At 36.9% G+C, this 22,106-nt stretch overlaps 1 protein-coding gene across 15 annotated transcripts in view; it reads right to left on the bottom strand.

The window, feature by feature from the left end:
• The window catches only part of EML5 (EMAP like 5), a 104,462-nt gene that overhangs the window by 65,348 nt on the left and 17,008 nt on the right, over positions 1-22,106 (bottom strand). For 13 of the 15 annotated variants that reach the window (XR_006740233.1, XR_004986540.2, XR_006740238.1 and 10 more), the window contains exons 5-16: positions 18,891-19,076; positions 18,218-18,353; positions 17,303-17,504; positions 14,303-14,440; positions 12,255-12,511; positions 10,607-10,819; positions 9,701-9,868; positions 8,857-8,963; positions 7,784-7,902; positions 5,725-5,911; positions 3,216-3,321; positions 436-529 (exon numbers count right to left, since the gene is read on the bottom strand). Coding sequence is in view for 12 of the 15 variants with exons in the window: in XM_036429318.2 (XP_036285211.1) it covers positions 436-529; positions 3,216-3,321; positions 5,725-5,911; positions 7,784-7,902; positions 8,857-8,963; positions 9,701-9,868; positions 10,607-10,819; positions 12,255-12,511; positions 14,303-14,440; positions 17,303-17,504; positions 18,218-18,353; positions 18,891-19,076 (1,913 nt within the window). In the remaining 3 variants the exon portion in view is untranslated. Of the gene's footprint in view, positions 1-435; positions 530-3,215; positions 3,322-5,724; positions 5,912-7,783; positions 7,903-8,856; positions 8,964-9,700; positions 9,869-10,606; positions 10,820-12,254; positions 12,512-14,302; positions 14,441-17,302; positions 17,505-18,217; positions 18,354-18,890; positions 19,077-22,106 lie in introns of those variants that run through there. The other 2 variants (XM_036429357.2, XM_036429384.2) reach the window with 2 other exon arrangements.

The following is a 22,106-nucleotide window of genomic DNA, read 5'->3' as shown; positions in this document are numbered from 1 at the left end:
ATTTCCTACTTCAAATAAATCGTTAATATTTATTATTATTAAAATAATACATGCTCATTGTAGAAAATTTAGAAAATGAAAACATAAAAGATTTAAAAACCTATAACGTCTTTGTGAAATGTGTGTATGTATATATCTTCTTTCATGCAAATATATGAGCATTTTATCATGCGTCCCAATAGCTATGAAATAGCTTATCATACAGTAGAATTCACTCTACTTGTAAATGAAAATTTTAGATAATAGCTATTTCCAATGTCATATTACATGGACATTAGTCTTTTTTACTATGATTGCATTACTTAATGATGAAAAAGATGGCAGTGATAGAAAAAGGTTACATGCTTCCTTGATTTCAAAACTATTTTAATTTTTTAAACTTGAATCCCAAAGTAGTTTCAGTATTTTGCAATGTGATATCAACCTTTCACCTACCTTGCTATTGAAAGTTTCTCGCCTTTCTTCCAGTCCCACAGCACAACAGTGTGGCTCTCATCTATGCCAACGGAAGCCAAACGTTTCCCATCCGCTATGATGATTAATCAGAGAGATATACATCATTAAATTCAGAAGATAAAACCATCCAGTACATATAAAATTACAGCATCATATTTAAAATTTTATAAAATAATGTTAAATGCTAGGTATACATACAGCTATAAAAAACAGAAACCAAAAACAAAAACAAAAACAACAACCCAGAATTTATAAGGGGAGGAGACTTATTTCCCAATGCACATCTGTTGACATTTTCTCTCATTTCGTTTACCTTATCCCTCAGGATGAGATGGAGGAAAGAAAGATTAGAAAAGTGGGGGAAAAAAGATTTTAAAAATGGGAATGAAAAACTAAGGAAAAGAAAGGAAGACAACATTCACTCCAACTAAGTTCACCATAAGAACTCTATCCTATACAGGCAGTACTCAGGTTACATCTGACTCAATGTATGTCATTTCGTGATTATGTCGTCATCTCCCATTTATTTATAAAAAAAAGTTCCATCATTTCAATGTATGTACATATGTGCTTTATGTTTTTTATTATTCATTTACCACAAATAAAGGTCAGGAATTGTTATCTTTCTGTTTCACTTCATTACTGCTGTGAATGTACTCCATATGAGTGATGTAGGTGCTTATGTAGGTGGGTTCCGACTTACGGTGAAAATTGCATTACATTGCCCCATAGGAACGGATCTCTGACATAACCAGAGGACCTACTGTATAATAAAAGGGTAATATGCAAATTAACCCTAAAAGCGGAATGAATTGGAATGATCAGTCACTATGATGTGCAATGACCACCAGGAGACACTCAATGCAGGTGGTCAGTGCACTCTCACAGGGGGAGCAACACTCAGTCACAAGCTGGGCTGTGAGTGCAGCAGCGGTAGTGGCAGCCTCTCCCACCTCCTTGGCAGTACAAAAGATGTCCAACTGTGGCTTAGGGCCAGAGGGATGTCTGACTGCCAGCTTAGGTCCAATCCCCGAGGGAGCAGGCCTAAGCTGGCAGGTGGACATCCCCTAAGGGGTCCTGGACTGTAAGAGGGTGCAGGCCAGGCGGAGGGACCCCCTCTGAGTATATAAATTTTCATGCACTGGGCCTCTAGAGTGTGTGTGTGTGTGTGTGTGTGTGTGTGTGTGTGTGTGTGTGTGTATATATATATATATATATATATGTATGTGTATATATATACGTACATGTGTGTACGTGTGTGTGTATGTGTGTGTGTGTGTGTGTGTGTGTATATTGAATATATATATGCCTAAGCAACCTCTATGAATGGATGACCAGATGACTGGCTGGTAGCTATGACACACACTGACCACGAGGGGACAGACACTCAATGCAGGGGCTACCCCATGATGGTCAGTGTGCTCCCATAACCAACCTCTTGCAACTGGTCAACCTCCTGTGGCCCCTCCCTCCAGCTGGCCCTGATTGGGACTGGGCAAAACCGCCCCAATTGGCTGGGAGGGACCTCACCCATGTATGAATTTGTGCACAGGCCTCTAGTTATAATATAAAAACTCATAGTGATTATGAAATGTTAATCAAATAAAAAAGATGTATTTACAATCACATATTGCCACTAATATGAATATTTTTAGTAAAGGTCAATTATGTTGTTACTATCATCAAGCAACAAGTAACAAATGTGTTAGACAAATGACTGAGATAAATTAGTCAAGCTGATTGGTGGGCATGTGTTTAGAAGTTATAAAGGCTCAAAGCAAGAATGTTTGCCACTCTGCCATACTTTTAAAATATATATATTTTAATTGAATTTTAGAGAGGAAGAGAGAGATAAATATTGACAGACTTCCTCTTACATGCCCCCTACCAGGGATTGATCGCGCAACCCGGGCATGTGCCCTGACTGGGAATCTAGCTGGCAACCTTTAGGTGCACAGGACTATGCCCAACCAACTGAGCAACACTGACCATGGGTCTGCCATGCTTTTGAAAACCCACAATCAGTTCATTATCACAACCAGTGCTATTTTCCTGTTGACTTCCCTAGTTTTCCATTTATTCTCTTATTTCTTGACTTTTAGCAGATCCTTGAATGTGTATATACTTTCCCCCCAAAAGTCTCCACTATGAATAATTCAATTATCACTTTAGTCAGAGCGGCAGAAAGCACAAATTGACTGTTTCTTAATATAAAATTCTCTATTAATGGTATCCCCATTTCATGACCCACAGCCTACCTTTCACTGTAGACCTGTTTTCATATTGTGAGCTACCTATAATTGTTAAACATTTACATATGCAGTAGAGCTAACATGATCTGAAATTATAAATAAAACATCTTGGAATTGTCACTTCACAGAAATGTATAAAAGAAGTATTTCAGGTCTCACCTGTCTTTCTTAGCTTTCACCCTGAACATTTTCCAAGTTTACTCTGTGGCTATGACACTTGAGGTCAGTTTGCCCAAAATGGGAGCTATATACTGCTAGTAGTAATTGAGATGATTTTAGACGTTACATAGACAAATTTTTAATAGGAACATATTTAAGTTAATGGGTATCAGAAATTATACTCCTTGAATTATAATTATACAATAGCCAGAAAACCCACATGAACTGGTCCTAATTGGTGAGGAAAAGAAAATGCACATTTGGCAAGTCTAGGAAACACTGATTTAGACTAAAATGCTATGTATTGTCTCTGTATTTTTATCATTCTTAGATAGAAAACGGCCTTACCTGAGAAATCAACTGCACAGACACCATATTGGTGGTAGCCCTTTAATACAGACAATGGTTTAATGGTCTCTGTATCCCATATGTGAACTGAGGGATCCCTACCTACCTATGAGAGAAAGAATTATGAAAGTTATTTTATACAAGTAATTTACTTTCATCTTTTAAAAAGGAAATGAAACAGATTTTATAGTCTTCTTTGTATTTGTTATTGACAGTTATCAAATGAAAAACATAAATTAGACTGTAGATGTGACTGTTTTTCTGATGTTTGTTGAAGAGCTAATATCCTAGAACTACTATATGTGACTCCTAAATCTTATCTGACGCTTTACCAATAATGATAATGTGGCCGGGTGCCTACTATTGGCAGTGTTTCCAAGGGAGATATAATTAGCACTAAGATATTAAGGTAAATTTTGCACATTCAACTGTGTGCAACAATATATTTTCACACTGTGGGACAAGAATATATTTTCAGTTAAATAAGGACATCTGGTAATATATGCTTAATGAAGATGAAAATGCTGGAAAGAAAATCATGGAAGAGATGATACTTGACTTGGGCCTCACAGGTCTTGAATAAAAGGGGAAGCAAGCACTTCCAGTCTAGTACAATGGTGCAAGCAAAGATCAGAGGGGTTAAAGCACCAAGCAGGTAAACAAGGCTCTGAATAAACAATGTCCCTGCAGCACTCTATCCCCTACCTTTTAATTTGGTTTATGACATTTGCTAAAGCACTGGAAAACTATCAATCCCCTCCCGCCTCCAAAGAAGTGCCTTTATTAGGAAATTAAAAAAAAAAAAAAACCTCCAGAAAAAGGAAATTTCAAAACAGGTCTTCGGTGAGGGCCCGGGTGCAGTGAGTGGTGGGTCCAGCTGGAGTCTTGCCCTACCTGATGGTCACTTCCTGGGTGAGAGGTCAGTTCTCCCCCAGTCTCTCTATCTCTCCCCTTTGGGCCCTAGCGACTGGCCCGAATGACTTCTCAACTCTCGGTCAGGCCTGCATCAGCTTTCATTGTACAAAATTAATAGTTGCCAATAACTTCCTTTGGGGGGACCTGCTCCATTCAGTCTGGAATTTCACCATCAGGGACCACAATGTGGAGGGTGCTGTGCATCTGCTTATACTTAAGGATGTGATCCTGGAGGTGAGAGATGGCCACATGCTCACCTCGATGGGCCAGGGCTTCAGTCTATTGTCTATAAGGAACCACACAGGATGATACTAGTTGCCCAGCCCCCGACCCATGACATATCCCAGGAAGTATATTTACACAGTGTTTAAAGCTGGACATTTAAGGGCTTTCCTACTTATTAGCTGAAAATTATTTCATTTCTTTAATCCTAAACTTATTCGTAAACTGCAGGAAGTGGTTTCACTCTCATTGAGGTGAGAATATACTTTAAGAAACTAGTAAAGTTCTGACATGCAGTGAGAATCTATAAACATTACCCCTTTCCATCCTTCTCTAAGAATGTCTACATAGACAGGTATCAGTTAAGACTTATCCTATTGTTTTTTATTTCAATAGTTTTGCTTTGTACTTCGGTAAACCTGAATAGGTTCCTACCATGGTTGTAAAACAAAAGCATAATGATCCTATCTGTCATAGAACATTTGTTAGATAACTTAGTACAGTATTTTAGATAACCTATATAAACCATATTTCTAGTCTTTATGTTTTCTATAACTTTTACTCACAAATTTTAAAAAATTAATATTATCCTCACAGAAAGAAGCCAGAGCTCTTTAGTTCCAAATTCAAATTAAAACAACAATAACTAAAACTCTAAAGAAAACTATAGGGAAAAAGTTAGGATAAATTGTGTTTGTAATCCTATCTAATAAAAAACATGCAAATTGACTGTACTGCCGCTATGCCCACAAGCCACACCCACAAGCCAATCAGGAGCGAATGTGCAAATTAACCCAACCAGGATGGCAGTTAATTTGCATATCCAGGCGTATAATGAAGACTGAAGATAGTGTAGAAGGAAGCCAATTGCTGCAGAAGGGAGTGAAGCTGTTGAGAAGCAAGCAAGCGGGGCGGCAGAGAAGGGAGGAAGCAGGCCGGGCAGTAGAGAAGGGAGGGCGAAGCAGGCGGGGCAGCAGAGACCACCGCAGGAAGCCCTATTCTTGCAGGAATCTTCCTGCAACAAGCCTCTAGTATGAAAACAAAATCCCATTCTAAAGAATTCTTCACTATTTTTTTGGTTGTTGTTATCCCTCACCAGAGGATTTTTTTTTTTTTTTCATTGATTTCCAGAGAGAGTGGAAGGGAGGGAGAGAGAGAGAGAGAAACATGGATGTGAGAGAGATACATTGACTGGTTGACCAGAATCGAGCCAACGCTCTAACCACTGAACAAACTGGCTGGGACCAGAATTCTTTACTCTTTATTTCACAGAATACAAAAGATAGATTTTTAAAAAGTAGACTTACCTAACTTTAAAGCCAAACAAAGGTCTAACCTATCTGACCTGTTATAAGTTTTTCAAAGGACCTACCTGGCCTGTTGCCACATAGTCTTTCGAAGGATGGATAGCCAGGCAGAGGATGTCGTCATCATGGCCCAGGTAAAAGCGCTGCGTGTTCTGTTGCCGATTATAAATGACACCCACTGCTGCCACATGGTACACAATTTCCCCAATTTGGGTATAAAACAGATTACTTCGACAGTCATAACCTCTGTAACTAAACATAGAAAACATATAATATGAACTTTGGCCTTTATCTGATAAATATGGACTATATAGAGGAGAAGTAGGCATATCTTTTAGGTCACTCAATTTCTAATTTTTTTAAAAAAATATATTTTATTGAGTTTTTACAGAGAGGAAGGGAGAGAGAGAGAGAGCTAGAAACGTCAATGAGAGAGAAACATCAACCAGCTGCCTCTTGCACACCCCCTACCAGGGATGTGCCCGCAACCAATGTACATGCCCCTGACCGGAATCGAACCTGGGACTTCCAGTCCGCAGACTGACGCTCTACCACTGAGCCAAACCGGCTTTGGCTCAATTTCTAATTTTACAAGATACTAAGCCATTAAAACAAAATACAAAATTTCAGGTCACATAAACTTTTATGAACTGCTCTAATTACCAATAACTAAATCCAAGCTATAAAACTGAATTTATAAAACTCAAGGTGCAGGTAAATGTATATAGCACACTATTATTTGAATTTAAGTACAGTACTAAATTTGTATACTGTAAGACAAAAATAGGTGCTTTTTATAAGTGAAAGGGTACAGAAAATAATATATATTTGTATATTGTCTGTACATGCATAAATATTTCTGGAACTAAGTAACAGTGGATGGTCTTGGTGCAGGGAAATGATGGCTGGAGAGCAGGGGGGCGGGGAGAGGATTTTTAAAGTGTGCTCTTTTATACACATTGTTGAACTATGAGAAAATAATCTATATTCCAAAAGTAAATTTAAATCATTTTAAAATATTATACTTATCTGGGAAAAAGTAGTCAAATCTTCTTAAAATGGTTATTACAGTTCCATTTATAGCAACCTTTCTTTGCACTTCAAAGAAAATCAATTCATAAACTATAACTGCATGGCAATACTGCCTATTAATATGGGAGAGAGAAAAAACCTTTTGCTAAATGGATCCTTTTTGAAATCCTTGAAAGCACTATCAGTGGGTGAGGAGAATCTGTTGTTCCAGAATGAGAGGTGAGACCTGTTCTGACAAATGTTCTAAGGCAACCCAGAAACTGTCTTTTATTTTTTTCTTAATATATTTTATTGATTTTATTTTTTAAAATATATTTTATTTATTTTATAGAAAGGAAGAGAGAGGGATAGAGAGTTAGAAACCTCGATGAGAGTGCACCTATGGATGAGGACAATGGGGGATGGGGAAAGGGCAGAGGGTGGGGTGGGAACCTGGTGGAGGGGAGCAATGGAGGGGAAAAAAATGAGGAACATTTGTAATGATATGAACAATAAAGATTTATTAAAAAATAAAAAAATAAATATATAGAAAAGACACTAAAAAAAGAAAGAAACATCGATGAGAGAGAATCATTGATCAGCTGCCTTTTGCATAGCCCCTACTGGGGATGTGGCCGCAATCAAGGTAAATGCCCTTGACCGGAATCGAACCTAGAACCTTTCAGTCCGCAGGCCAACGCTCTATCCACTGAGCCAAACCGGTTTTGACAGAAACTGTCTTTTATTGAAACTAACATTCGAAGGCCAAAATGCTCAGGCCTTCTGAATACACAATATCATTCCAAATCAGACATAGCTAGAGGTGATTATACTCTCTTACATTTTACTACTCATTTGTTTAAAGACAAGCAATCCATTTCTATAAATATAAAGCTATCATAAGACAAATTAATTTTTTATTAATATACACGTATACAATGCTTATTATGTACCAGACAACATTCTAAGTCACAACTATTTCCTTATTTACTCGTCATCTGAAAACTATGAAGTAGACAGTGTTATTCCCATTTACAGATGGGGAAACAGAGGCACTGAGAGGTTATGCAAGCCCAAAGGCAAACACAGAAATGGAAAATTGTTGCTTCATACCCATGAACAAAGTGTAATCGAATACTGTTTCCCGGAGCCCGCTCTCTTCTTTTAGAAGTGCCGCCTTTTTGTTTCTCTTTGTACTGTTCTTTAAGCTGAGGTAGATCTTCTTTGTAAACCTTCAAATAATATAGAAATGTTTTTAGAATATATATCAACAATGGTTTTCACAGATTCCTAATGTAACTTTCAGACATTGTGTTTACCACTGATTACTGAAGTTTTAACAACTGTCCTAACTAGGAAGGTACTTTATGAAACTTACTTCCTTAGGAAGAACAAACTAATTTATATTTTCTATGTAACACTGACAAGTGCATATTTAATGTTACATGATATTTTTGTACTTCTTAAGAGAATATTTTAAAGGGAATAAATAGAAGTATACTGTGACAAGAAGCTATCTTACCTAATAAAAGAGAAACATGCAAATTAACCATCACTCTGCTACACCCACAGCCAATCACAGAAACATGCAAACTAACCCAACAAAGATGAAGTTTAATTTGCATATGTAGTCGTGGAGTGGCTGGGGACGGGCTGGCGCCTTCTATGTGGGGGAGGGGAGTGGCGGAGGGATCTACAGGAGCAGTGCTCGGGACAGAAGTGAGGACTGGCCGGCTCCTGGGTGGGCCAGGAGTGGGGACTTGCCAGCTCCCGGGCTGCTGAGAGTAAAGCCAGGGGAAGGAAGGCCTATTCTTGCACGAATATCGTGCCATTGGCCTCTAGTAGGTAAATAAAATATGGGCACACTTAATATACCAAGCACTTACTATCAAGAGAACACGTGGCCACATATTTCTTGAAAAATTAAAAACCACAAAAGATAACAGATGAGTAATCAACAGAAAGTTAAGAGGAAAAAGAGGGAAAACAAGTGGCCACATATTTCTTGAAAAATTAAAAACCACAAAAGATAACAGATGAGTAATCAACAGAAAGTTAAGAGGAAAAAGAGGGAAAACAAGTGGCCACATATTTCTTGAAAAATTAAAAACCACAAAAGATAACAGATGAGTAATCAACAGAAAGTTAAGAGGAAAAGAAACCAGACTTTTTCAGGGGAAACTCACCTGCCGACGGTAAGTGAGCTGTGTTTCTTGTTCAATTTCAGAGTCCAGTTCGGGAACATCAGACAGATCTGAATCTGACTCATCACTATTAGAGTCAGCCAGACTTTCTGTAATTTTAAGAAATGAAACATTATTTGTTTAAGAAAAATCCATTTTCAAAGCAGCACCGTAAAATTAATTAAGAGGCAACTGTGCCAACGGACAAGCCATAAAACAATCGGATGAAATTACCCATTCGGGTGACACAGACGTCACTGAACTGCACTACAGGTTATCTTCCTCCCGACTCCCTGCAAAGTCAATCGCTCCTTTAAGTACCCCCACTCTCCCCAATGACTGCTACGTAAAATTTAAAAGTCTGAAAATATAACTAAATATAGTCTATAATTAACATGAAAATAATCTAATCTATAGTTAGCTAGGAAATACTATGATTGATAGCTAAATTGACATTAAATAACTTTTCTTTGGGGGGAAAAAACAACAACTATATACAGAGCCTAGATACCCATCTCCCATAGAATACATTAAATGTTTGTTCCGCTAATGTAACTGTCTCTTCATCTATCATTTCATAGATTTAAAATGCAACCAAATCTACTTCGTATTCCAGGTTCTGTAAAATCTGACTAAACATATAGACCTGAATCGAACCTCCGCAAAAAAATCAACATATTTAAAACAAACCAAAAAAACCCATGTAGACCTGATATTCTAATTTAAAATTTTCAATAATAAACTATTCCATAAGGCTAGATTACATTTCAACAGCAAAATGTTTCCTGGGAGTTACTGAAGCGTTATTGACAGAGATGTTGTTAGGCAGTAAGTACTGCTTACTCACCTTGGGGTGCTATGTGAAGAGCATCTTTCAGTTTTCTCTCAGGAATAAATCTCCACTGAAAGACAGCGTGATCTGCTCCACCGATAGAAATAACCCACTGATGATCGTGTGACCATCGGACATTCGTTACATGAGCTGAGTGGCCAAAATATTTTCTAAACTTGGCCCCTGTAACAAAAATATATCTGTCAATTGATAAACTAATGCCAACACAAAAACACCACCTCAAAAAAATAATCTCTACACCTGAACCAATGCATCCTTCTTCCATTGCCTTAACTATGATCAAAGGAAAATGTTAATTCAAAATCTGTGGGATGAACAAATGAATGCGTCTACATCAAGGGATGTACATCTTTGTTCCACTGACTCACGATATAATTTAAGCATTTAAGGAAAAACACCCTCGCATGTGAGACCAACCAACAACGAATAAATTCCAAACTATGGAATTTACTTGTAAAGTTCACCACTTCATTAGCATTCTTGAGAAAAAGACAAGAAAATGTCACCTAAAAGATATATGTTCAATAAGTTGCATAATTAAAGAAAATAAACCACAAGAAAAGAACATCAGTGTACAGTCTGACAATATGAAGCAATTCTGGAAGTGGGAAGAAAAATGGTTCTTTAAAAAGAAAGAATAAAGTATTAGTCCATTTGTAATACATGAATTCAAAATTAATTTTCTAATAATTTTCTAATAAAGATTTCATGTAAAAAAAGTAACAATAATTTTTTAATTAGCAAAATAAAAAGTAGCTAATTTTGTCCATTTTAATGCAACTTCACCAAATTATCAATGCACATATTTTCAAAAATATAAAACCCTCTATTTATCTCAAGACTAACATTTTTGCAAGAACTGAAAATTTCTATAAAATAGTACTTAGAAAGAAAAATTACCTTTTCTTAAACAAGGATATCGAAATAGTTTCACAATTCCATAGTCATCAGCTGTAACTAAAACTTGTCCAATATAGTTTCCATCTACTGAATTTATATCATTATTATCTGAGTACTTGGGCCAAATTCCATTTACTTCAAGGCCTGAAACACATGTCCATGAAGCCCAGTGAACACCTTTTGTTTCTTCTTTATTTGTCACTTCTTTACCTCCTAAAAAGAAATCAGTTTTAATGGAGTAAGTTATTTCATTTGATTTTTACTAAAGCATAAATTGTACTGATATAATGGTAAACTCCAAAATTTTTAATAGCTTTCCAACCTGGCTAGGTGGCTCATTGGTTGGAGTACAGTCCTGAACACCAAAAGGTGGTTAGGACACATACCTACGTTTCGGATTTGACCCTGGTCAGGGGGCATACAGGAGGCAACCAACTGATGTTTCTTGCTCACATTAATATTTCTCTCTTTTTCTCTCTCCCTTCCTCTCTTTGGAAAAAAAATCACTTAAAAAAACCCAAAAACCACATGTCCGTGGGTGTGAGGAATTAAAAAAAAATTAAATAGCTTCCCACTCCAGTTAAAAATAGAACCCATGAATAGATTGGTAAATATGGTAAGAAGAGGAGAGAATAAAATGCTAGAAATTTTTAAAAAGCCAAAATTATACTGATTCAGAGATACACACAGATTTAATCAGATATAGCTAGCAGGTTCACCATATGAAGAATAAAACTGAACCCTATTAAAGTCATGCTACAGATTAGTCACAATAGGGTAATTTAGAAGAAAAAGTAAAAGCTCTAAGTGACAAATCAAGTATTCAAAAAGAAACCTAAGAAGGTACATAGTTGAGAAAAAGAGAGCTTTTGCAAAGGTCTGGGAAAGAAAGACAAGTGGGAAGTAATACATTTATATTAAGTAACAGCACTTTAGGATTAATTCAATGTTCATTACTTACAGATTGTTAGTAAACACTATTGAGATGCATTAATTTAATTATGTAGTTGTATCAAATTGCTTATTGCAAAAGTCACTAATTCACTATAATACTAAATAAAGTACTAATAATATTTTGCTCTGTTTTAAATCTATTTTTAAATCTTTGATGAAAACTTTTTCAAATTTAATTTTTAGCTATATTAGTATTGGCAACCCAATATTAATACCCAAACAGCTTATGGTTAGACATTTGTAGCAATTATATAGAAGTTCCACATTTGTAGCAATTATATACAAGTTCCACAATAAAAATTCAATTTTTTACTTCCTAAAACACACAAGGACTTTACCATATTCTGGTACAATACACATGTATGGAATTCAACATAATAAGGTCCTAGATCAACATGTCAAACTCAAAGGCTAACATATGGGCCAAATGATGAGGCATGTGGCCCACGGACCGTGAGTTTGACATGCTTATTCTAGATTCTCTAAGCAAAAAAAGCTTTAATTAAGAATCAAAAAAGACTTCAATTAATTAGGGAAGCCTATGGAAAAGATCACAATGCCCAAAATATCAGCTCAGGAATTCACTGATTTCTTATAGTCAAATGTAGCTTACCTCTGTTTCTAGCGAAATCCTAGAAAAATTTATAGGCACTAAAAATCTACAATTTATAAATAATGTATTAGAAATTTTTACCTGGCATCCTATAAAAAAGTCTTTTACCGTTTCCATCATTAGTCTGTAAGTATCTGCTGTCTGAGGACCAGTCCAGATGAGTGATGAAACTAAGTGATCCCACACACTCCCCCATTTTTTTGTAACGCTGAGCAACTCCATAAATATCAACTGAGCTGTCATTGCATCCAACAGCAAGGTACGTTCCATCTGGTGAATATTTTAACTCATGAATTGCCTCCTTCCTATCTTTAATATGCACAACTTCTGTCATATCTCTATAAAGAAAAAAACATTAAACCATATAGGAAAAGTCACTACAGAATTAGTTCAGTTTCCAAATGTGTATAAAATGACTGTGAGGCTGAATCAAGTATTCATAAACAATAAAGTAAAAGTAAATGAGACAATAAGTATTAAGGAATAATTATTTTGGCCGAAACCGGTTTGGCTCAGCGGTAGAGGGTGGGTCTGCGGACTGAAAGGTCCCAGGTTTGATTCTGGTCAAGGGCATGTACCTTGGTTGCGGGCACATCCTCGGTAGGGGGTGTGCAAGAGGCAGCTGGTCGATGTTTCTCTCTCATCAACGTTTCTAGCTCTCTATGTCTCTCCCTTCCTCTCTGTAAAAAATCAATAAAATATATTTAAATAAAAAAGGGATAATTATTTTGCTGAACAGAAACATATAAGTACAATATAGTTGGAGACAGGTGAAAATGCTAAATTTCATTTTCTGAATTACTTCAAGTAGTTTGTTTGTTTATTTATTAATATTTATTTATTTATTTAAATATATATTTTATTGATTTTTTACTGAGAGGAAGGGAGAGAGATAGAGAGCTAGAAATGTCAATGAGAGAGAAACATCGACCAGCTGCCTCTTGCACACCCCCTACCGGGGATGTGCCCGCAACCAACGTACATGCCCCTGACCGGAATCGGACCTGGGACCTTTCAGTCCGCAGACCAACGCTCTACCACTAAGCCAAACCGGTTTCGGCTACTTCAAATAGTTTAGAGATTCAGATTAACTTTATAGGGCCATATGATAAAGGAAATAAAGTCGTAAAATTTTATGTTGACAGAGGAGTCAGCATCTATACAAACTCAGAAGTACAAGAGAACAGGATGTGTCTGAAAACGTAGAAGATATTTTATAAATGTTCAAAGAAAGAGATTGAGGTGGGAAGAAAAAGGCTGGGGAGATGGGCATTTCAGTCTACGTTAACTACAGATTATGAACTTCATCCTAAGGACAGTCCAAAGCTTCTATCTATTTCAGAAAGAGGAGGGATACAAACAAATATGTTGGGCATCACTATAGCTGTAGAGTGAAAAAGGCTTTGAGTAAGGGGACCAGCTGAAATACCATTCCACCAAACCAGGGAGGCAAAAGGAAGAAAGGAATGAATGGTTTCTGGATTGGGCAACTGGGTGGATGGTCCTCACTGAGACAACAGTGTGACAAACGCCGGAGGGGAGATGGAAGAGGAAAGACGTGGACAAATGATGATGGACAAGGACGTGCACAGAGACGTGATGTGAAGTAGAACTGTGCACCTGAAGCCCATGTAAATTTGTTAATGTGTCACCCCAATAAATTCAATAAAAAGATTTCATAAATACTTATTTGTACCATATTTATGATTCAACACTAGCTGTTAATTGCTTTAACAAATTCTTCAAAGTAGACCCAAACAAAGGAAAAACAGAAGGAATTTTTTTCAAACAACAAAATCATTCAGCCATTTTTAAAGGCTTAATGTCCATCCCACCCCCTTCAATGACAGAGGATCATTACTGAAAATCAATATTACCAAGAAACCCAAATTTATAGTTCAAATTTTAGCCATTAATCTATTAACCATCCTTAAACCCCAAACCAAGGTTTCTGAGTTAACTTAATTTTCTGATGAAGCATTTTATAAATATATTTTTATATTTAATGAAACTAATACCGGAAATATATATTAATATATATTAATTAAAAAGAAAATGGGTAAAACAATAAGTATTGTATTTCACTTAGAAAATTACTATCTGTTCCTGTTTCTCCCCCAATACCATACCTTACTCTAAGCACAGTGAATGAGCCATCCTTCATTCCGAGAGCAAGATGGATGCCATCTACATTTACAGCTGCACAACGAACCGGTTCTTCCATATTACATCTTGCTATTAATGCGTGATCTACTAGGCTCCATATTCTGTAACATTTAATTAAAATATAAGAATCATTAACTGGTGTATGCCTGAAAAATAATAAACTCTATGAAAACATTTTGGTTAAAATAATCATCTCATTTTAAGAGAAATGTAGATTTTAACTATATACTTCATGGAATTCTTATCCATGAAAACAGAAATACTGTTTATACTTAAAATGACAAGAATAGATAGAATCTTGTATTTTAAAACAATGTAATGACAATTTTTAGATAGATGATTTCTACCCTGATCAAAGGGGAGATCTAGATATAAGATAGTGGTATATGTTCTATACTTTGTATATAGTCCTTCAAATTAAGACTATGCAAATTGAGAGTCTATTCCAGACTCTAACATTAAGAATCTACAACAAAAATGTAAAAAGAAAATACCCATTGTTTGAAAATTAAGAATTATACTTCCAAATAATCTAAAGAACAAAGACAAAATCCTAATAACTTACTTCAAACCTGTTTTACGGGATACAAGCTGACACAGTTCTTAGGGGGAACTTGGCAGATATTATAAAAACAAAGGCAACAACTCAATGAACAAGCATCTACCCCAAAAGATTAGCAAAAGATCAGTAAAACTAAGTAGATTCTACATTTTGCTGTCTTATAGGAAAAATGATTCTGTATATTTTTATATATCCAGGAAAATTTGCTAAATTCCTTTTAATTCCAATAATTTCTCTGTATTTTCAATTTTCTACATATACAATCATAATACCTATAAATGAGAGTTGTTTCTTCTTTTTCAATCCAAATATCTATATATCTATATATCTCTCTGTACATAAATATATAAATATTATGTCATACATATATATTTGGCCTTACTGGGCTGACAAAGACTTTTATTCTACAGCTGAATATAATGGTGTGAGTGGAAATCATTGTCTTCTTCCTGATTTCAAAGGAAAAATGTCCATGTTTTAATATTACTGTATGATAGAAATGTGATAATTACTGAAGACTTTCTATGTTCTACCACGGGGATCAGAAAACCAGAGCTGGTGGGCCAAAGGGGGCCCAGTGTCTGTTTTTTGTACAGTCTGCAAACTAAGAAGTTTTCTTTACATGTTTAAATGGTTGAAAAAAATTAACAGAATAACATTTTGAGACATGAGAAAATCATATGAAATTCAAATCAAAATCAAATCTGAAAACCAAGTTTGATAGAAACAGCCCCATTTGTTTGTTTACATGTGTCCATGGCTGCTTTTACCCTGTGGAGGCAGTGGTGCGTCACCCACTGCAAAAGAGATGGCAGACAGGGTGCGACATAGCACTCTGCATGCTCCTTCAGCGCACTGCACTGGCACAGTTATAACTTGGTAGAATTTTGTTCATTGAGCTGTATTATCATATGGTGACAATTTACTATTTTTTAAAAATATATTTTATTGATTTTGTACAGAGAGGAAGGGAGAGAGATAGAGAGTTAGAAACATCGATGAGAGAGAGACATCGATCAGCTGCCTCTTGCACACCCCCTACTGGGGATGTGCCCACAACCAAGGTACATGCCCTTGACCAGAATCGAACCTGGGACCCTTCAGTCCCCAAGCCAACGCTCTATCCATTGAGCCAAACCAGTTTTAGCTATTTTTAATTTCTAGTACATAGCCATTCATGTCAGAACAAGAAAAAAAAAAAAACACACACACAGAAAAGTAAACTTTGAATACTACATTTTTAAGGCACATTTTTAAAGCTAATTACAAATTATACTGTTATTGAATTAGTAAAACATTGTGTTTATTTTGCAATGACACAATAGCTTCTTTAAAAGAATACAAATATGTGTTATTTCAGACTAAGCACTCATCACAATATGTTCGTTTTGTGTTGTTTTAAAAATATATATATTTTATTGATTTTTTTACAGAGAGGAAGGGAGAGAGATAGAGAGCTAGAAATGTCGATGAGAGAGAAACATCGACCAGCTGCCTCCTGCACACCCAACACCGGGGATGTGCCCGCAACCAAAGTACATGCCCTTGACCGGAATTGAACCCGGGACCTTTCAGTCCACAGACCGACGCTCTGCCCCTGAGCCAAACCGGTTTCAGCTCATCACAATATGTTCAACTCACAGGAAACCATGGTCAGAAAATTTAAAAATTTAAAACAAAATAGCCAAAACCGGTTTGGCTCAGTGGTAGAGTGTCGGTCTGCGGACTGAAGGGTCCCGGGTTCGATTCCAGTCAAGAGCATGTACCTTGATTGCAGGCACATCCCTGGTAGGGGGTATGCAAGAGGCATCTGGTCGATGTTTCTCTCTCATCAATGTTTCTAGCTCTCTATCTCTCTCCCTTCCTCTCTGTAAATAAATCAATAAAATATATTTTTAATTATATTAATTTTGAAGTGCTTCTTAATTATGTTCATTTGTTATATCACAAAAGTTGACAAAATTTAAATGCATTTTAAAGAAGTTTTATGTTTATCTAAGAAGAAATTCCAGCCTATGCTATTATTTTATAACTAGAGGCCTAGTGCACAAATTCGTGCATGGGTGGAGTCCCTCAACCTGGCCAACAATCAGGGCTGATTGGGGCTATCTGGCCCAGTCCCAATCGGGGCCATGGGGGCTGGCCAGCTGGGGGAAGGGGCTGTGGGAGGTTGCCATGGGAGGTTGGCTGTAGAAATGCACTGACCACCAGGGGGCACTTCCTGCATTGAGTATCTGCCCCCTGGCAGTCAGTGCATGTCACAGCTACCAGCAATCATCTGGTCATCCAGTTGTAATGGTCGCTTAGGCATGTATATAGATCTATATCTATATCTATCTATCTATCTATCTATCTATCTATCTATCTATCTATCTAGAGAGAGAGAGAGAGATTGGCTTACCTGACTGAACGATCATCACTTCCAGTCACGGCCAAAGGTTTTGTAGGATGGATGGCAAGTGCCCAGAGTTCACCCTCACAATGCCCTTGCATAATTAGGAAGGGTTTCTTTCTTTCATGCACCACAATTTCAAAAATTTCACTGTCCTGTGTTCCAACTAGAATGTGGTCACCTCGCCAACAAACACTCCTCACAGACAAACCTAGTCAAAAGTGAATTGCATTTAAGAGCAATGCTGTAATAACAGAATTCCAATGCCCTAAACTGATATTAATTTTTATAACTTTTTATACCTTAGATATAAGATAAAAGAAATCTGTAAATCTCTGATCCATACATCTTTTTCAATTCTCTATATTATTTTCTACGTGGAATGACATTTCTCTTTTTATTATTATTTTAATCCTCACCCGAGAATGAGGTTTGAAAAAATTTTTTAATTTAAAAAAAAAAAGAGACTTCTAATTTTTCTGTATATTTCACAATTCTTTTTGTAACCTTAGGAAAGCTAATGTTCCTCATAGTTTTCTTATCTATACATTATGGCCAACACAGAGGTGCTGTGTACAGTTTCCTCCAAACCCTTGACACACTTTCTTTTCAACAGTTTACTTGCTAAAGTTACATCTAGCATTCTAATAGTAAAATAGTTTCAAGATTCAAGGTTACACATCTCTCTTCAGGTCCATTATAACAGTCATCAGACATGAAAGAACCTTTGTCATAACAGAAAATCTAGACTGACCTTAGGCAAAACTTCTCTTCCACAGAAGAATTTCAATTACATGTCTACACTCTGAACAGGCAAATATCTCATTATATTCATAAAACATACATTCATGTTTACAGAAACAGACAATCCTAGGCATATTTAGAATTTATCTAATAAAGAGACACTATTTGGTTTGTTATTACCTTTGTATCCCTGGTCTGTTTCCCTGAGATCAATCACAGTAATTGGTTTAAAAGATAAATCCCAAAGGCGAATACAGCCATCTCTGCCACCAGTAGCAAAGCCTTCTTCACAAGCATTCATGCTGAAAATTCCTGCCTGGAAGAGGAAATAATTTAACATGTTACTTTTTAAAATATATATATTTTATTGATTTTGCACAGAGAGGAAGGGAGAGAGATAGAGAGTTAGAAACATCAATGAGAGTCATCGATCAGCTGCCTCCTGCACACCCCCTACTGGGGATATGCCCCCAACCAAGGTACATGCCCTTGACCGGAATCAAACCCGGGTCCCTTCAGTCCCCAAGCCGACGCTCTATCCATTGAGCCAAACCGGTTTTGGCTTAACATGTTACTTTTTAAGAAAAATCTGTAAAATCTAGAAACAGATTATATATAGGAACTCAATATCTGACCAAAGAGGTATTTAATGATATGCACATAACATACAAGAAAATAAGGTTAAACCTTATAAAAATTCATTACAGATAGGCATAAAATTAATTCTGTTACAACGTTTTCCAAGTAACTGGACTGATTAGAAAGCTTTCTAGATTATGTAATCTTTTGTTCTAAGGCAAGAAGATAAGCAGTTCACATCAAAAAGTGTTTGGAAATATTTAAATGTACTTACAGTATGGGCTCCTTGTATTGTCCGTATAAGGTTGATTCCCTTCCAAACATAGATATCCCCATTGAGCGCACCGGAATATGTCAGCTCATCCCTTGCACAGGCCAGGCACAATATTGTTTGCAGGTCGCCAGTCTTACCAAAGACTCCTCGTTTTGGGGTCAGAGCATTTCCACATAAACTCCAGAACTAAAAGGTACAAAGTATAATAAGATTATCAAAGAAAGCTTATAAAACAAAGTAAATCATTCCCAATACTTTGATGCTACATTAGAGCAGCGGACTAGAAATTACCTAAGAATTTCCCTTATGATACAATAGCATTCAAGGTTCACATCCTCATCCTAGTGTTGTCAATAGCTAGTTATAGCAGATAAATTGCTGGTTTCAATCCTTATCTGTAAGAACAACAGAGGTGGAGGTGGGGGAGGGTGAACTACATTACTTTTTAAATATGCTATGCTTCCCTTAGGTTTCTGAAGAGAAAACTACATGAAATTTAGGTTGAAAAGCTGGGAATGAGCTAGCAATGAAGATACTATATATTAATAGGAAAAAGGACCAAACCTAATGTTCAATCTGATAAAGACAGCAAAGTCAGGGAAAAATAAAAGGATTAGTATGTTGCACCCATTGATCTTTTCAATTATTAAAAAATAAGAGAGATACATATTTGGAATGACTGGTTCATTCTTGGGAAAACACAGGGAAGTCAAACAGGTCAAACATAAATCTTCATGACCAGAGTTTTGTTCTTCTTTGTGAAGTCAGGTAAATTTTAATAGTTTGCAGAGAGAAATAAAAAAACAAAATTGGGGCAAAGGCAGACACACACACACGGCCAGGTGCATGAAATTTGTGCAGGGATGGGATTGGTGGGATTGGTGGTGGTGGTGGTGGAGGTGGTGGTGGGGGAGGTGGTGGTGGTGGTGGTGGTGGTGTGTGTGTCTCAGCCCCCCTGTACCCTCTCGTAATCCAGGACATCTTTCCCGCAATCCGGGACCACTGGCTCCTAACTGCTTGCCTGCATGCCTGCCTAATCACCCCTACCCACTCTGCCTGTCTGACTCATTGTCCCTAACCACTCTGCCTGCCTGCCTCATCATCCCTAACCACTTGCCTGTCTCCTGATCACCCCTAACCACTAAGGCCTGCCTGCCTCAGTGCCCCTATCCACTTGCCTGCTGATCACCCCTAACTACTTGCCTGCCTCCTTGCCCCTAACCACTCTGCCTGCCTAACTCATCACCCTTAACCACTCTGCCTGCCTGGTCACTCCTGACCACGTCTGCCTTAGCTCCCTGTCACCACGGCTTTATCAGGTCACTTGGCTATCTGGCCTAATTTGCATATTATGCTTTTATTACTATAGATATATAAAATTGCTCTGTATAAAGAAATTAGGCCCTAAGAATAAATTCAACTTTATAACAACTAAATTACTATTTAAAATAATATAATGTTATATACTTAAAAATCTTATCTGACCTTCAAGTTCTTATTTTAAGACCTAAAGATCTTAATTTAAAACATGAAGCATCAACCAAAACTGGTTTGGCTCAGTGGATAGAGTGTCAGCCTGTGGACTGAAAGGTCCCAGGTTCAATTCCGGTCAAGGGCATGTACCTTGGTTGGGGGCACATCTCCAGTGGGGGGTGTGCAGGAGGCAACTGATCGATGTTTCTAACTATCTCTCTCTCCCTTCCCTTCCTCTCTGTAAAAAATCAATACAATATATTTTTAAACAAAACAAAAAAATATGAAGCATCAAAGAACTAAAAATTATGATGCAGATCTACTCAAATAACAAAAAAAAGTTTATGATTTTTACATTTTAAAGTTCCATGATTTTGTACATAAGAATAGCTGGTTTTCTCCCTTTCAGCAAGTCCCAATTTCAGTCTATTATTTTCTTTTAGAATTGTGGTTCTCAATTGTGGCTGCCCATTAGAATCACCTGGGGGAAAATGATAAAACATAGTACATCTGGTCCCCACTGAGATAAACAGACAGAGCCTCTGGAGAGTGAAGTCCAGGCATCCACATGATTCTGATGCTCAGTGAGAGTGAAGAACCTTCATTCTAAAATCAGTGCTGTCCAAGTCAACTTTCTTTCTTTCTTTTCTTTTTTTTTTTTTAATATATTAAATTTATTTTTTTACAGAGAGGAAGGGAGAGAGATAGAGAGCTAGAAACGTCGATGAGAGAGAAACATCAACCAGCTGCCTCTTGCACACCCCCTACTGGGGATGTGCCCACAACCAAGGTACATGCGTTTGATGGGAATCAAACCTGAGACCTTTCAGTCGGCAGACCGACGCTTTACCACTGAGCCAAATCACCTATGATGATGAAAATGTGACTCTCTCTCTCTCTCTCTCTCTCTCTCTCTCTCTCTCTCTCTCTCTCTCTATATATATATATATATATATATATATATATAGTATATATAGATGAATCACTAGACACATGCAGCTCTTTTTTATATACATGTATCTAGAATCAATCCTTTATTCTTTTTGACACATGTGGGGCTCTTGAGCATACTGCCAGTGTGCCTGAGAAATGACTATTAAATTTTATTTAATTGTAATTAATTTAATTTAAATAGCTGTACTGGCCACTGCAGTTCTAGATCATCTTTGGGATTTAGTTTCCTTATTTGTATTGTCTGCAGAGAGCTACCATGTAAGGAAATGGTAGTAATATATATATATATATGGTTTGTTTTATTGAGAAGATAAGATTTTCAAATCTGAAAATGAAAAACAACAGTAAGGTCTCTATTAATTTGCCAACAATTTATTAAGGACTTAATATATATCAAGTACTGTGTCAAACTGATGTTCATAAAAGATGAACAAGACACAATTTCCACCTTCATAGTGCTTATACCACATACTTTAAACCTAGCACAGAGCCTATTCATTATCAAATCATTATCAAATCGGGACCCAGATTTGCAGCAGCAGCCAAAGATGCTCTGGAGAAAACGTGGATGGAAGTGAGAGTATCAGAAGAATGTGCACACAAAACCTATCCGGTTTGGCTCAGTGGATAGAGCGACGGCTTGGGGACTGAAAGGTCCCGGGTTCGATTCCGATCAAGGGCATGTACCTTGGTTGTGGGCATATCCCCAGTAGGGGGTGTGCAAGAGGCAGCTGATCGATGACTCTCTCTCATCAATGTTTCTAACTCTCTATCTCTCTCCCTTCCTCT

Source organism: Pipistrellus kuhlii, unplaced genomic scaffold, assembly GCF_014108245.1.
Source record: "Pipistrellus kuhlii isolate mPipKuh1 unplaced genomic scaffold, mPipKuh1.p scaffold_m20_p_1, whole genome shotgun sequence".
Taxonomy (NCBI): domain Eukaryota; kingdom Metazoa; phylum Chordata; class Mammalia; order Chiroptera; family Vespertilionidae; genus Pipistrellus; species Pipistrellus kuhlii.
The sequence above is the reverse complement of the archived record's forward strand: the minus strand, read 5'-3'. Positions and strand labels throughout refer to the sequence as shown.